We start from the raw sequence: 16344 nt of genomic DNA, 5'->3' as shown, positions 1-16344 counted from the left end.
GGCTGCGCAGCCGTGACGCACAAACCAAACTTTTCTCATCAGGAAATGATCCCTGCAAGAAAAACTTGCGGTACTCACGTGTCATTGAGGTGGACAGACGTCGCGGTTTGCACGAGAGCGGCTGCGACTATGAGAGCGAGCAGCTGCAGGACAGATGCCATGTCTGCAGGACGCGCCGGGACAGGAAGTACCAAACGAGCTGGAGGGTCAGTCTGCTGCAGGACGCAAAGTTCCTCCAACGGGACGGAGGTGGGGAAGGTTCACTATTTATACCCCCAGAGCACCTCCTCCTCCTGCCCCCGAGTCACTCCCCCAATCCTCCGCAGCATCCTGCCTTTTCCCCGAAGGGCCTTCACTTTCCAAAATCTGAATCACAGAGCTGCCCCGCCCCCGCCACCCCCTCCAAAAAAAAAAAAAAGAAAAAAAAAAAAAATCAGAAGCCACTGCACGACAGGTAGAACAAGCAACAGACTTAAAAAAAAAAAAAAAAGTTAAAAAAAACGAGTCTTTACGGAAAAATACTGGCAGCTGTGGTTGCTAGAATAATTCCAGATGATAGATAGATACAGTAGTGTTCAGAATAATAGTAGTGCTATGTGACTAAAAAGATTAATCCAGGTTTTGAGTATATTTCTTATTGTTACATGGGAAACAAGGTACCAGTAGATTCAGTAGATTCTCACAAATCCAACAAGACCAAGCATTCATGATATGCACACTCTTAAGGCTATGAAATTGGGCTATTAGTAAAAAAACAGTAGAAAAGGGGGTGTTCACAATAATAGTAGTGTGGCATTCAGTTAGTGAGTTCGTCAATTTTGTGGAACAAACAGGTGTGAATCAGGTGTCCCCTATTTAAGGATGAAGCCAGCACCTGTTGAACATGCTTTTCTCTTTGAAAGCCTGAGGAAAATGGGACGTTCAAGACATTGTTCAGAAGAACAGCATAGTTTGATTAAAAAGTTGATTGGAGAGGGGAAAACTTATACGCAGGTGCAAAAAATTATAGGCTGTTCATTTACAATGATCTCCAATGCTTTAAAATGGACAAAAAAAAAAAAAACTAGAGACGTGGGAAAGAAAACGGGAAAACAACCATCAAAATGGATAGAAGAATAACCAGAATTGGCTCACCCATTGATCAGCTCCAGGATGATCAAAGACAGTCTGGAGTTACCTGTAAGTGCTGTGACAGTTAGAAGACATGTGTGAAGCTAATTTATTTGCAAAGTCTCTCTGTTAAATAAAAGACGTGTGCAGAAGAGGTTACAATTTGCCAAAGAACACATCAACTGGCCTAAAGAGAAATTAAGGAATTTTTTGTGGACTGATGAGAGTAAAATTGTTCTTTTTGGGTCCAAGGGCAGCAGACAGTTTGTGAGATGACCCCCAAACTCTGAATTCAAGCCACAGTTCACAGTGAAGACAGTGAAGCATGGTGGTGCAAGCATCATGATATGGGCATGTTTCTCCTACTATGGTGTTGGGCCTATATATCGCATACCAGGTATCATGGATCAGTTTCGATATGTCAAAATACTTGAAGAGGTCATGTTGTCTTATGCTGAAGAGGACATGCCCTTGAAATGGGTGTTTCAACAAGACAATGATCCCAAGCACACTAGTAAATGAGCAAAATCTTGGTTCCAAACCAACAAAATTAATGCCTCGCAGATGTGAAGAAATCATGAAAAACTGTGGTTATACAACTAAATACTAGTTTAGTGATTCACAGGATTGCTGAAAAAGCAGTTTGAACATCATAGTTTTGAGTTTGTAGCGTCAACAGCAGATGCTACTATTACTGTGAACACCCCCTTTTCTACTTTTTTTTTACTAATAGCCCAATTTCATAGCCTTAAGAGTGTGCATATCATGAATGCTTGGTCTTGTTGGATTTGTGAGAATCTACTGAATCTCCTGGTACCTTGTTTCCCATGTAACAATAAGAAATATACTCAAAACCTGGATTAATCTTTTTAGTCATATAGCACTACTATTATTCTGAACACTACTGTACAATGATGTCTCATATTCACTCATTCATATAAACATGCTCACACACTGATGTCAGGGTGCTGCCATGCAAGCCGCTCACTACAGACTGGGAGCAACTTGGGGATTCAGGACCTTGCCCACGAGCCCTTAGTGACTTTCTGGTCAGGCTGGGGCTTGAATCGAGGACCTTCTGGTCTGAAGCCCAAGATCTTAATACATTTTAAAAAGTACAAGCTGTATTTCTATAGAAGTGCTGACGACAACAAATTTAGCAAATTTAGCACCGAGATTTGGACTCGAAAACAATGGAGTAGAAGATAAGCTAGGTTTTGGACTAAAGATCACATTAAAAACAAATAAAAGGGTTGAGTTTCTCTTCCCTTAGTTAAATAAAAAATGACTTTAACTGTCTTTTAAAACTTGTCTTGTTGCTAATCAACTGCAACCAAGTAGGGATACCATTCCAGACTGTTACATGAAAATGCAGAATCTGTTTTATTCTTTGATTTATCCTACTCATTTCTAAACAGGCACCTTTTTCAGATCGCCTCAAATGAACAGACTTTGTAAACTGTATGGGATCTATTGCGTGGTCAGTTTGTCTAAAGATATGTGACCTGACAGGTTTTTCAGAGGTTTTCATTGCAGTAAATGTTAGGGCCACTGGCCTGAAACCACTGAGTTTTTGGTATAACTGGATTTAGAAACAGGAACTACCACAACATCATTCTCCGCCTCAGGTACATGGTGTGCCTGCTAAGACTCATTAAAAATAAAGTGGAATACTAGGACTCAGTTCTTTTGCACAGAATTTCCATAGATGAGCATGAATATTGTCTGGTCCATAACGTTTGTTCACTGTTACTGACAGAAAGGCCTTTTGATTTATGTCAAAATGTTGATTATCTGCAAAGTTTTGACTCAATTCCTGAATTTCATCACTAAAATAAATAGTGTAAAAATGATTATAAAAATTATTAAGTACATTAGCAACCTCTGCATCTGACTTGAAGCCGTCCAGAGTGCAACTAAAACCTGTCTCCTATAACTGGGATTTTATTCCTGATTGTCTACACATTTTGGACAAAAAATGCAATATAACACAAAGCCAAAATACCCTCAGCCGTATGAGCATTGTCTTCTTTATAATTTGCAGTTATTTAATTAATTATTAAGATCCTATTGTCTTACGTACAATTTGTACTTGTTCATAAAGCCCCTTGATCAATCGATCATTTAACAGCATCTGCAGGAGTGTGTGCGTGTGTGTGTACATGAGCTTTTGACAAGAACAGAAGTTAACTTGAGTTAGCAGAAGTTAGCATGCACGCTGACGTCCATGAAATGTCTTAAAAATCACTCCAGAGGTGTTATCAGGTTACAAAAACAGCGTTTTCAGTTCTAGAAGTGTTATATTTATATTTCTTGCTAGCTTTTACAAAATATATGACAAAGAGGTTATATTTACACACAAACAAAACAGAGTTTTGCAGCTAGCTAGACCAGTCTGTGACGTCACCGTGCTGTCAGAGAAAAGTCTTATAAATCAGTTCAGAGGTGTTATTAGGTTTGAAAAACAGTTTCCAGTTTTAGAAGTGTTTATTTTTACGTAATATATTAAAAGCGTATATAAACACACAAAACAAAGTGGTTTTGGAAAGACCAGCCACTGATGTCACGGTGCAGCTCTACTCTGATTGGCTGTCTCCCCTGACATTAAAAAAAAACAAAAAAACCCAGAACAGACTGAAACAGAATGTGACATTTTAACCTCTTAAAATAGGTCAAGGTTTGCCATCTTTGAACTTGTCCAAGGTCTGTGTCCCAAGAATATTCCCTGTGAATTTGAAGACTCTGGCAGAAATAGAACTGGACTTATGTTGCAAACAGATGGACGGACGGAGAGAAGGGCGGACGCAAAGGCTTCGCAATACCTGATGGCCATATTTGATGGCCTTGGGTAAAAATAAAAAGTTGGATGCTTCAAATCAGGTGTAATCAGTGATAAAACTAGCATTTCAGAACATTGTGAGTGATTGGGAAAATTTTTACCCTAGCTAACTTCGGATCTTGTCAAAAGCTCAGGTACACACACACATCCTCCTGCAGACAGCATTTAAACTTTAATATTGTTTGTGATTAATTTATTGATTGAGGGGCTTTATTGAACATTTACAAATTGTAATTAAGACAATAGGATCTTAAAAATTAATTTAACAACTGCAAATTATGAAGAAGACAAGGCTCATACGGCCCGAGGGTATTTTAGGATTGTGTTATATTTAACATTTAAAGCATTTGTGACATCAGCATAAATTGTGATTTTAAAAAAGTGCATCTAATTGGTACAGATCAATTGCAGTCTTGTGTAAAAGTAGGTGAAAGTTGACAATGGAGTACAATATGCAGTAATCAGGACCTCTTGTTCTCTAAGCTGAAGCCTCCTTCTGATCCTTGTCTACAACATGAAACCCGTGAAAAGCATGTCGTACTCTTCAACCAATGGCATTTTTGAGATTTTTAACAGAAAAATTTTAGCTTTTTGGAAGTGTGGGGGAAATGCTGGAAGAGGAAACATTGTTTTACTCATGGACATGCACCAAAAAAATCATTTTATGGGAATTGTACACAATCAGGTGTAACTGGCAGTAATCTGTGACAATCATCTCTAATCTGTTATAAAATAGAAGGTAACAAAAGGAGCTCTGATTACATACAAATTCTGGCTACGACTTCAGTATGGAAATCAGGGCCAAAAACTGGTAAGGGGAGATGGCCGTAAATGCAATCCCTCCCTTTACCCAGGGGGCTTCACTTCCCAAAAGCTGAATTACAGAACTCATGAATTATTATAACAGCTTGAAAGCACTGATTCGTCCCCCCTTGCATCAACAATTCAGGCTGTTGTTGGTGTAATTGTGTAAGCAGCAACTGACGGCGTAATGTCCGTGTGGACTGAAATGTCTGGGGAATGTTTCCAGCCCCTTGTTGAAGTTATGCCACGAAGAATCATGGCAGTTAAATTAGTTCTGAAGACAAAAGAGACTCCAGCACCAGCAAGGTGTGCCTATAATGAAGTGGACAGTTTTGTCAGGTATTCATATTCTTTTATGATTATTACATCAGCATACCTAGTAGTCCATGGGTTGGGAGGGGTGCTCATATAACACACAGTGGGAACACAGTGCAAGCGGCTGGAGCATGTGTAACCACATCATACAGCTGCTGTGGTGAAAAAAAAATACATGCCACCCACGGGATTCGAACCTGCAATTTACAAAAGCTATGATTGCCAGCCAAAAACTTTACCACTGCATTACCATCGCTGTCCTATAAAGGTGCGTAAAATGCCTAACATCAACAAAGAGATAAACGTATTAAAAAAAAAACCCACACACCATAAAAACACCGCATATTACTGAATCCCTCTTATGGAGCGGACAAAACAAGTATGATCCGTCTGTTGCTCTGTAGATGACCCATGGTCAGAGACGTACAGTTATGAAATGGTACGAGGTCTGTTAGAAAAGTAGCCGACCTTTTTATTTTTTGCAAAAACCATATGGATTTGAATCACGTGTGATTGCATCAGCCAAGCTTGAACCTTCGTGTGCATGCATGTGTTTTTTCACGCCTGTCGGTTGCGTCATTCGCCTGTGAGCAGGCTTTGTGTGAGCAGTGGTCCACCCCTCTCATCGGATTTTTATTGCGAATAAAATGTCTGAACGATTTGGAGCTTTGCTGCATCAAATTTTTCCAGAAACTGTGAGAGACCTCCAGGTGGACACCATTCGGAAAATTCAGATCGCTTTTAGGGACAATTTTATGGGGATCACACAGATTAAGGAGTGCTCCAGCCGGTTTAAAGACCGCCCACAGCGTCTGAGAGCACGGCACACTCCGAGCGCCGATTGACAGGCTGAAACCCTGCTGAAACAACCAGATCATTTCCAAAGTGAAGGCTTTGTTGATCCGGGACGTCGTCTGACTTCCACAGAAATGGCAGAAGATGTGGACATCACCACTTTTTCAGCACATTCCACTGTTACAGGAGTTTTTGTCATGGAAAGAGAAGCGGAGGGATGCACCACAGAGCCGCTCATGGCGCAGACAAAAGCACCTCCATGTTGGTCTCACAGGATGGCTTTCAGATGGCTTTCAGACAGCTTTCGGTGGCTTTTCAGTCTTGTGACTATCTGAGAAATTGTGAATGAGCTGGACATGCCAGAACATGTCCTGTGAGGCTTCATCACGGCGTTTCTTTGCGCCATGCGGCTCCGTCCCGACGCGCGAATTTCTCCGCTCCTCTTTCCATGACAAAAACTCCTGTAACAGTGGAATGTGCCGTTCATTTCCAAAGTGAAGGCTTTGTTGATCCGGGACATCGTCTGACTTCCACAGAAATTGCAGAAGACGTGGACATCAGCACTTTTTCGGCACATTGAGACAGACGTGCGGAGAAATTCGGCTGTTAAATAAAAGACGTGCAGAAGAGGTTACAATTTGCCAAAGAACACATCAACTGGCCTAAAGAGAAATGGAGGAATATTTTGTGGACTGATGAGAGTAAAATGGTTCTTTTTGGGTCCAAGGGCCGCAGACAGTTTGTGGGACGACCCCCAAACTCTGAATTCAAGCCACAGTTCACAGTGAAGACAGTGAAGCATGGTGGTGCAAGCATCATGATATGGGCATGTTTCTCCTACTATGGTGTTGGGCCTATATATCGCATACCAGGTATCATGGATCAGTTTGGATATGTCAAAATACTTGAAGAGGTCATGTTGTCTTATGCTGAAGAGGACATGCCCTTGAAATGGGTGTTTCAACAAGACAATGATTCCAAGCACACTAGTAAACGAGCAAAATCTTGGTTCCAAACCAACAAAATTAATGCCTCGCAGATGTGAAGAAATCATGAAAAACTGTGGTTATAGAACTAAATACTAGTTTAGTGATTCACAGGATTGCTGAAAAAGCAGTTTGAACATAATAGTTTTGAGTTTGTAGCGTCAACAGCAGATGCTACTATTACTGTGAACACTCCCTTTTCTACTTTTTTTTTTTACTAATAGCCCAATTTCATAGCCTTAAGAGTGTGCATATCATGAATGCTTGGTCTTGTTGGATTTGTGAGAATCTACTGAATCTCCTGGTACCTTGTTTCCCATGTAACAATAAGAAATATACTCAAAACCTGGATTAATCTTTTTAGTCACATAGCACTACTATTATTCTGAACACTACTGTACAATGATGTCTCATATTCACTCATTCATATAAACATGCTCACACACTGATGTCAGGGTGCTGCCATGCAAGCCGCTCACTACACACTGGGAGCAACTTGGGGATTCAGGACCTTGCCCAAGAGCCCTTAGTGACTTTCTGGTCAGGCTGGGGCTTGAATCGAGGACCTTCTGGTCTGAAGCCCATTGCTTAGCTGACTAGACCATCACCTCGCCTGAAGCAAGCCTACTAATTACTTGCAACACCATTGTGTCATGATTGATTGAGTTTAATTTGCAAAATCAAGATTAACACTTGATGATATACCAGTGACACATAAACACTTATTTCCATTGTCGTCCTTGTGAGGCTAAAACGTGACAACACTGAGGAGCTCGATTGTCTGGTCTGCTTGAGGTTTCTTCCTGAGAGGGAGTTTTTCCTTACCACTGTTATAAGGTTAGACCTTACTTGTGTGAAGCGCCTTGAGGCAACTCTGTTGTGATTTGTCGCTATATAAATGAAAATAAATTAAAATTGAATTGAAATTGAATTGAATGAACCTGCACAGATTGTAAGAATCTCATCAATTAAAGTAGCCATGAATGTATAATTAGTCATATGTATTATTTTCACTGGGATACCAATAAAATAAGTACAAACTGAACAAAGAACAATAAGATCTTAATACATTTTAAAAAGTACAAACTGTATTTCTATAGAAGTGCTGACGACAACAAATTTAGCAAATTTAGCACCGAGATTTGGACTCGAAAACAATGGAGTAGAAGATAAGCTAGGTTTTGGACTAAAGATCACATTAAAAACAAATAAAAGGGTTGAGTTTCTCTTCCCTTAGTTGAATAAAAAATCACTTTAACTGTCTTTTAAAACTTGTTGCTAATCAACTGCAACCAAGTAGGGATACCATTCCAGACTGTTACATGAAAATGCAGAATCTGTTTTATTCTTTGATTTATCCTACTCATTTCTAAACAGGCACCTTTTTCAGATCGCCTCAAATGAACAGACTTTGTAAACTGTATGGGATCTATTGCGTGGTCAGTTTGTCTAAAGATATCTGACCTGACAGGTTTTTCAGAGGTTTTCATTGCAGTAAATGTTAGGGCCACTGGCCTGAAACCACTGAGTTTTTGGTATAACTGGATTTAAGAACAGGAACTACCACAACATCATTCTCCGCCTCAGGTACATGGTGTGCCTGCTAAGACTCATTAAAAATAAAGTGGAATACTAGGACTCAGTTCTTTTGCACAGAATTTCCATAGATGAGCATGAATATTGTCTGGTCCATAACGTTTGTTCACTGTTACTGACAGAAAGGCCTTTTGATTTATGTCAAAATGTTGATTATCTGCAAAGTTTTGACTCAGTTCCCGAATTTCATCACTAAAATAAATAGTGTAAAAATGATTATAAAAATTATTAAGTACATTAGCAACCTCTGCATCTGACTTGAAGCCGTCCAGAGTGCAACTAAAACCTGTCTCCTATAACTGGGATTTTATTCCTGATTGTCTACACAGTTTGGACAAAAAATGCAATATAACACAAAGCCAAAATACCCTCAGCCGTATGAGCATTGTCTTCTTTATAATTTGCAGTTATTTAATTAATTATTAAGATCCTATTGTCTTACGTACAATTTGTACTTGTTCATAAAGCCCCTTGATCAATCGAGCTAGCTAGACCAGTCTGTGACGTCACCGTGCTGTCAGAGGCATTTCAGAGGTGTTATTAGGTTTGAAAAACAGTTTTCAATTTTAGAAGTGTTTATTTTTTATAATATATGAAAAACATGTATATAAACACACAAAACAAAGTGGTTTTGGAAAGACCAGCCACTGATGTCACGGTGCAGCTCTACTCTGATTGGCTGTCTCCCCTGACATTAAAAAAACCCCAACAAAAAACAGAACAGACTGAAACAGAATGTGACATTTTAACCTCTTAAAATAGGTCAAGGTTCGCCATCTTTGAACTTGTCCAAGGTCTGTGTCCCAAAAATATTCCCTGTGAATTTGAAGACTCTGGCAGAAATAGAACTGGACTTATGTTGCAAACAGATGGACGGACGGAGAGAAGGGCGGACGCAAAGGCTTCGCAATACCTGATGGCCATATTTGATGGCCTTGGGTAAAAATAAAAAGTTGGACGCTTCAAATCAGGTGTAATCAGTGATAAAACTAGCATTTCAGAACATTGTGAGTGATTGGGAAAATTTTTACCCTAGCTAACTTCGGATCTTGTCAAAAGCTCAGGTACACACACACATCCTCCTGCAGACAGCATTTAAACTTTAATATTGTTTGTGATTAATTTATTGATTGAGGGGCTTTATTGAACATTTACAAATTGTAATTAAGACAATAGGATCTTAAAAATTAATTTAACAACTGCAAATTATGAAGAAGACAAGGCTCATACGGCCCGAGGGTATTTTAGGATTGTGTTATATTTAACATTTAAAGCATTTATGACATCAGCATAAATTGTGATTTTAAAAAAGTGCATCTAATTGGTACAGATCAATTGCAGTCTTGTGTAAAAGTAGGTGAAAGTTGACAATGGAGTACAATATGCAGTAATCAGGACCTCTTGTTCTCTAAGCTGAAGCCTCCTTCTGATCCTTGTCTACAACATGAAACCCGTGAAAAGCATGTCGTACTCTTCAACCAATGGCATTTTTGAGATTTTTAACAGAAAAATTTTAGCTTTTTGGAAGTGTGGGGGAAATGCTGGAAGAGGAAACATTGTTTTACTCATGGACATGCACCAAAAAAATCATTTTATGGGAATTGTACACAATCAGGTGTAACTGGCAGTAATCTGTGACAATCATCTCTAATCTGTTATAAAATAGAAGGTAACAAAAGGAGCTCTGATTACATACAAATTCTGGCTACGACTTCAGTATGGAAATCAGGGCCAAAAACTGGTAAGGGGAGATGGCCGTAAATGCAATCCCTCCCTTTACCCAGAGGGCTTCACTTCCCAAAAGCTGAATTACAGAACTCATGAATTATTATAACAGCTTGAAAGCACTGATTCGTCCCCCCTTGCATCAACAATTCAGGCTGTTGTTGGTGTAATTGTGTAAGCAGCAACTGACGGCGTAATGTCCGTGTGGACTGAAATGTCTGGGGAATGTTTCCAGCCCCTTGTTGAAGTTATGCCACGAAGAATCATGGCAGTTAAATTAGTTCTGAAGACAAAAGAGACTCCAGCACCAGCAAGGTGTGCCTATAATGAAGTGGACAGTTTTGTCAGGTATTCATATTCTTTTATGATTATTACATCAGCATACCTAGTAGTCCATGGGTTGGGAGGGGTGCTCATATAACACACAGTGGGAACACAGTGCAAGCGGCTGGAGCATGTGTAACCACATCATACAGCTGCTGTGGTGAAAAAAAAATACATGCCACCCACAGGATTCGAACCTGCAATTTACAAAAGCTCTGATTGCCAGCCAAAAACTTTATCACTGCATTACCATCACTGTCTTATAAAGGTGCGTAAAATGCCTAACATCAACAAAGAGATAAACGTATAAAAAAAAACCCCACACACCATAAAAACACCACATATTACTGAATCCTTCTTATCGAGCGGACAAAACAAGTATGATCCGTCTGTTCTTCTGTAGATGCCCCATGGTCAGAGACGTACAGTTATGAAATGATATGAGGTCTGTTAGAAAAGTGTCCGACCTTTTTATTTTTTGCAAAAACCATATGGATTTGAATCACGTGTGATTGCATCAGCCAAGCTTGAACCTTTGTGTGCATGCGTGAGTTTTTTCACGCCTGTCCGTTGCGTCATTCGCCTGTGAGCAGACTTTGTGTGAGCAGTGGTCCACCTCTCTCATCGGATTTTTATTGCGAATAAAATGTCTGAAAGATTTGGAGCTTTGCTGCATCAAATTTTTCCAGAAACTGTGAGAGACCTCCAGGTGGTCACCATTCGGAAAATTCATATGGCTTTCAGGGACAATTTTATGGGGATTACACAGATTAAGGAGTGCTCCAGCCGGTTTAAAGACCACCCACAGCGTCTGAGAGCACGGCGCACTCCGAGCGCCGATCGACAAGCTGAAACCCTGCTGAAACAACCAGATCATTTCCAAAGTGAAGGCTTTGTTGATCCGGGACGTCGTCTGACTTCCACAGAAATGGCAGAAGACATGGACATCACCACTTTTTCGGCACATTCCACTGTTACAGGAGTTTTTGTCATGGAAAGAGAAGTGGAGGGATGTGCCACGGAGCCGCTCATGGCGCGGACAAAAGCACATCAGTGTTGGTCTCACAGGACGGCTTACAGATGGCTTTCAGACGGCTTTTGGTGGCTTTTCATTCGTGTGACTATCTGAAAAATTGTGAATGAGCTGGACATGCCAGAACCTGTCCTGTGAGGCTTCATCACTGCGTTGCTTTGCGCCATGCGGCTCCATCCCAACGCGCGAATTTCTCCGCTCCTCTTTCCATGACAAAAACTCCTTTAACAGTGGAATGTGCCGTACATCTCCAAAGTGAAGGCTTTGTTGATCCGGGACGTCGTCTGACTTCCACAGAAATTGCAGAAGATGTGGACATCAGCACTTTTTCAGCACATTGAGACAGACGTGCAGAGAAATCTGCGCGTCGGGACGGAGCCACATGGTGCAAACCAACGCCGCACAAAGGTTCAAGCTTGGCTGATGCAATCACACGTGATTCAAATCCATATAGTTTTTGAAAAAAATAAAAAGGTCCGTTACTTTTTGGACAGACCTCGTAAGTACAAACTGAACAAATAACAATAAGATCTTAATAATAGAGAAGCTTGAATCTTCGACTGGACTGGGTTGCTTGATGCAAGGATGTTTCGCTTCTAATCACAGAAGCTTCCTCAGCTAAAATTCTTGCTCTGGTAGTCTGACTTCTGTCTTGACTCTTGTAGAGAAGAATAACAGAAGCCAGCAAAAGCTGGAGTTTTAAACCTAACCAGACCCCTCCTACCGAGCGGCAGACTGCTATTGACTAGTGACTAACAATTGCTCTATTTAGCACCTGTTGTATCTGAAATAGTGACTGAATGGGAGAGATGCCCGTGAATGATGCCAAGGCTGTCTTCTCCACTAGCTCCATGTACAGATTGGCCACAATGGGGATACCGGAGACCCCATCGCAAACCATGGATCTGCCTGTAGTAATTCTCCCTCAACAGGAAATTCGTGGTGTTAAGACAGATCTCCAAGAGTTGGCAGATGTGGTCTGGTGTAAGTTTGGTCCTTTCAAGTAGAGACGCGTCCTCCAGCAGCCTCTGCCTCACAGCTGTGACGGCCTCAGCAGTGGGGTTGCAGGTGAACAACGACGTCACATCGAATGACACCATAGTTTCATCTGCCTCCAGCTGAAGGTCCTTGATCTTGTTCACAAAGTCTTGTGTGTTCTCCACATGGTGGTCTGAGTTACCCACTAGAGGAGCCAAAATCCACTTGAGATGCTTGGCCAAATTGTAAGTGATGGAATCTGTGCTACATACAATAGGCCTGAGTGCCACATCCTGTTTGTGGATTTTGGGCAGTTCATAGATGCATGGAATGGCGTCCCCAGGGTACAGTCTGTAGTACTTCTGCCTGTTGATGAGTCCCTCTTTCTCCAGGTTTTGGAGGTAGTTAATGATTTTCTCCTTATAGCCGCTTGTGGGGTCTCTCTTCAGATGTTCATATGTATTGGAGTCACTGAGCAAGTTGTTGACCTTGGCTTCATAGTCCGATGTGTTCATGACCACCGTGCATCTGCCTTTATCTGCTGGCAGGATAAGGATGCTTTGGTCCTTCTGCAGCGCTGACAATGCTTTCCGTTCTTCTCCTGTGATGATGGAAGGAGGAGGCTTAGCACTGTTCAGCACTGCTGTGACTCTTAGCTGGAGGTCCCCAGCTTCTGACTCTGACAGACTGTTATGTTTAATGGCTGACTCTACTGCAGTGACGTAATCTACTGTCGGTATATGTTTAGGGGTCACTGAGAAATTTAGTCCTTTTGCGAGCTCATCCTTTTCTGTCTGTGTAAGAACCCTGCTGGAGAGATTCTTTAGCCAATTTTTCCTGTTGTCACTAATTTGTCTGGGTGTAACTTTATAACTACCCCCACTGCTCGTGAAAGTAAGCCGTTTCTACACTAAAAGGTTGTGAAACTTCCTGATTTATCCTACTCATTTCAAAACAGGCACCTTTTTCAGATCTCCTCAAATGAACAGACTTTGTAAACTGTATGGGATCTATTGCGTGGTCAGTTTGTCTAAAGATATCTGACCTGACAGGTTTTTCAGAGGTTTTCATTGCAGTAAATGTTAGGGCCACTGGCCTGAAACCACTGAGTTTTTGGCGTAACTGGATTTAAGAACAGGAACTACCACAACATCATTCTCCGCCTCAGGTACATGGTGTGCCTGCTAAGACTCATTAAAAATAAAGTGGAATACTAGGACTCAGTTCTTTTGCACAGAATTTCCATATCTGAGCATGAATATTGTCTGGTCCATAACTTTTGTTTACTGTTACTTACAGAAAAGCCTTTTGATTTATGTCAAAATGTTGATTATCTGCAAAGTTTTGACTCCATTCCTGAATTTCATCACTAAAATAAATAGTGTAAAAATGATTATAAAAATAATTAAGTACATTAGCAACCTCTGCATCTGACTTGAAGCTGTCCAGAGTGCAACTAAAACCTGTCTCCTATAACTGGGATTTTATTCCTGATTGTCTACACAGTTTGGACAAAAAAATGCAATATAACACAAAGCCAAAATACCCTCAGCCGTATGAGCATTGTCTTCTTTATAATTTACAGTTGTTTAATTAATTACTAAGATCCTATTGTCTTACGTACAATTTGTACTTGTTCAATAAAGCCCCTTGATCAACAGCATCTGCAGGAGTGTGTACATATGTGTGTACATGTGCTTTTGACAAGAACAGAAGTTAACTTTGAGTTAGCAGAAGTTAGCATGCACGCTGACGTCCATGAAATGTCTTAAAAATCACTCCAGAGGTGTTATCAGGTTACAAAAACAGTGTTTTCAGTTCTAGAAGTGTTATATTTATATTTCTTGCTAGCTTTTACAAAATATATGACAAAGAGGTTATATTTACACACAAACAGAACAGAGTTTTGCAGCTAGCTAGACCAGTCTGGGACTTCACCGTCAGAGAAAAGTCTTATAAATCAGTTCAGAGGTGTTATTAGGTTTGAAAAACAGTTTTCAGTTTTAGAAGTGTTTATTTTTTACATAATATATGATAAACATGTATATAAATACACAAAACAAAGTGGTTCTGGAAAGACCAGCCACTGATGTCATGGTGCAGCTCTACTCTGATTGGCTGTCACCCCTGCCATTGAAAAACAAAACAAAACAAAAAACAGAACAGATTCAAACAGAATGTGACATCTTAAAAAATGTCAAGGTTAGCCATCTTTGAACTTGTCAAAGGTCTGTGTCCCAAGAATGTGGACAGCGCGCTGCTGGACAGACACAGCATCATGGGGAACAGAGCTCACGTGGGTGATGTGACATTCAGATCACCCAATGCGTGTTATGATCTGACCATCCGTATCTCTTGGGGCAGCCTGTCAATGTGTGCAGCGTGCGCTCACTCTCTGCAGCCCCTCGCAACAGCGATATATGTTTTTATGTATGTCCAAATGAGGGCAGCAAGCAGACATATGTGAGTCACAGTGGACAGTTGTTATGTTATGTCCATTCAAACATGGTATGTGTTCCCCAGCTGGGATGTCCAGAACCACAGATCTCCACAGTTGAAGCTGTCGGTGGACACGCCCCCTGTCAGTTCAGTGCACACACCAACGTGTCACTCTGTGTTATGTGTACATTATTTTTTAATTATTTGTTATGTAATTGTATATGTAGATAGTGTAGTACTTATTAACATACCTGTCCTGGCTGTGGTCTCTGTGTTTGTACTGTGACACATCGTGTGCACTGAGCCGTCATTTGTGTCTCTGGTCAGCAGCTGAGAGACGCCTCCCCATGCTGTGTGCGCTCTGACTTGGCTGTCCGCCCCGCATGTGATCATGTCTGATATAAGCATTTTATGCAAGTGTGCTCCCCCCCACATGCCACATGTGTAGGGGTTAAAAGTGGGCGGGGGGGTGGGGGACACACGCGCACATGTGCGAGACATATGCACCACATGTGTGTTGCTTTTTGCCACGCCACACTCATGGGTGCACTTAGATAAATTCCACATCCGGCTCAAAAGTGATTGTCTTCTGACTATTTTCGTGCTAACAGTGTGAATGGTCACACATTTTCTAAGTGTCAGGCGAGCGATGTTACATGTTCCTGTGTGTCACCTGGAATTTGGCCGACACCTGCCGCGAGAGGGATTTAATGGGCTCTCACAGGGCACACTTTGTCTTTCAGCCGCTGGTGTGCGTGAATAGTTGTAGCGACACGTGGACGAGGCATTAGTGGCAGCTCCAATTTTTCACGAATGGCATGCAATTCCTCCTTCGTATGGTAGCCGGCTTAAATCATGTTATACAGTTGTATGCAAAAGTTTGGGCACCCCTGATAATTTTTATGATTTTCCTTCATAAATCATTGGTTGTCTCGATCTGCAATTTCATTAAATATATATCATATAGCAGATGAACACACAGATATTTGAGAAGTGAAATGAAGTTTCTTGTATTTCCAGAAAGTGTGCAATAATTATTTAAACAAGATTAGACTTTTGACACAAAGGGCGTGCCTTCATTGGCTTCCGATTTCTGCCAGATCGGATTTTAAAGTCCTGTTGCTGGTCTATAAAATTGTGCATGGACTGGCTCCTTCCTATTTGGTGGACCTGGTCAAGCCCTACGTACCGGCACAGCCTGTGCGTTTGTAGGGCGCAGGACCTCTGTGTGTTCCAAAGGTGAATAAAAAGTCTGTGGGGTATAGAGCCTTCTCCTACCATGGCCCTACTCTCTGGAACGTTCTACCTGCAGCTATAAGGCAGTCCGACACGGTGGAGACTTTTAAATCAAGATTGAAGACCCACTTTTTTACTGTCTTATCATTAATTTATTCTGTTTT

The 16344-nt window shown here is 41.0% G+C and overlaps 1 protein-coding gene across 3 annotated transcripts in view; it reads right to left on the bottom strand.

The window, feature by feature from the left end:
• Positions 1-264, bottom strand: part of LOC117508439 (alpha-2-macroglobulin) — a 93876-nt gene extending 93612 nt beyond the window's left edge. For all 3 annotated transcript variants that reach the window (XM_034168202.1, XM_034168203.1, XM_034168204.1), the window contains exon 1: positions 79-264. In XM_034168202.1, coding sequence (XP_034024093.1) covers positions 79-161 — 83 coding nt within the window. In that variant the 5' untranslated portion in view covers positions 162-264. The remainder of the gene's footprint in view (positions 1-78) is intronic.
• Positions 265-16344: the final 16080 nt, after the last annotated feature.

The sequence above is a fragment of the Thalassophryne amazonica genome, chromosome 4 (assembly GCF_902500255.1).
Source record: "Thalassophryne amazonica chromosome 4, fThaAma1.1, whole genome shotgun sequence".
Lineage (NCBI taxonomy): Eukaryota > Metazoa > Chordata > Actinopteri > Batrachoidiformes > Batrachoididae > Thalassophryne > Thalassophryne amazonica.
Note: the sequence above shows the minus strand (reverse complement) of the source record. Positions and strands in the feature narration are given on the sequence as shown.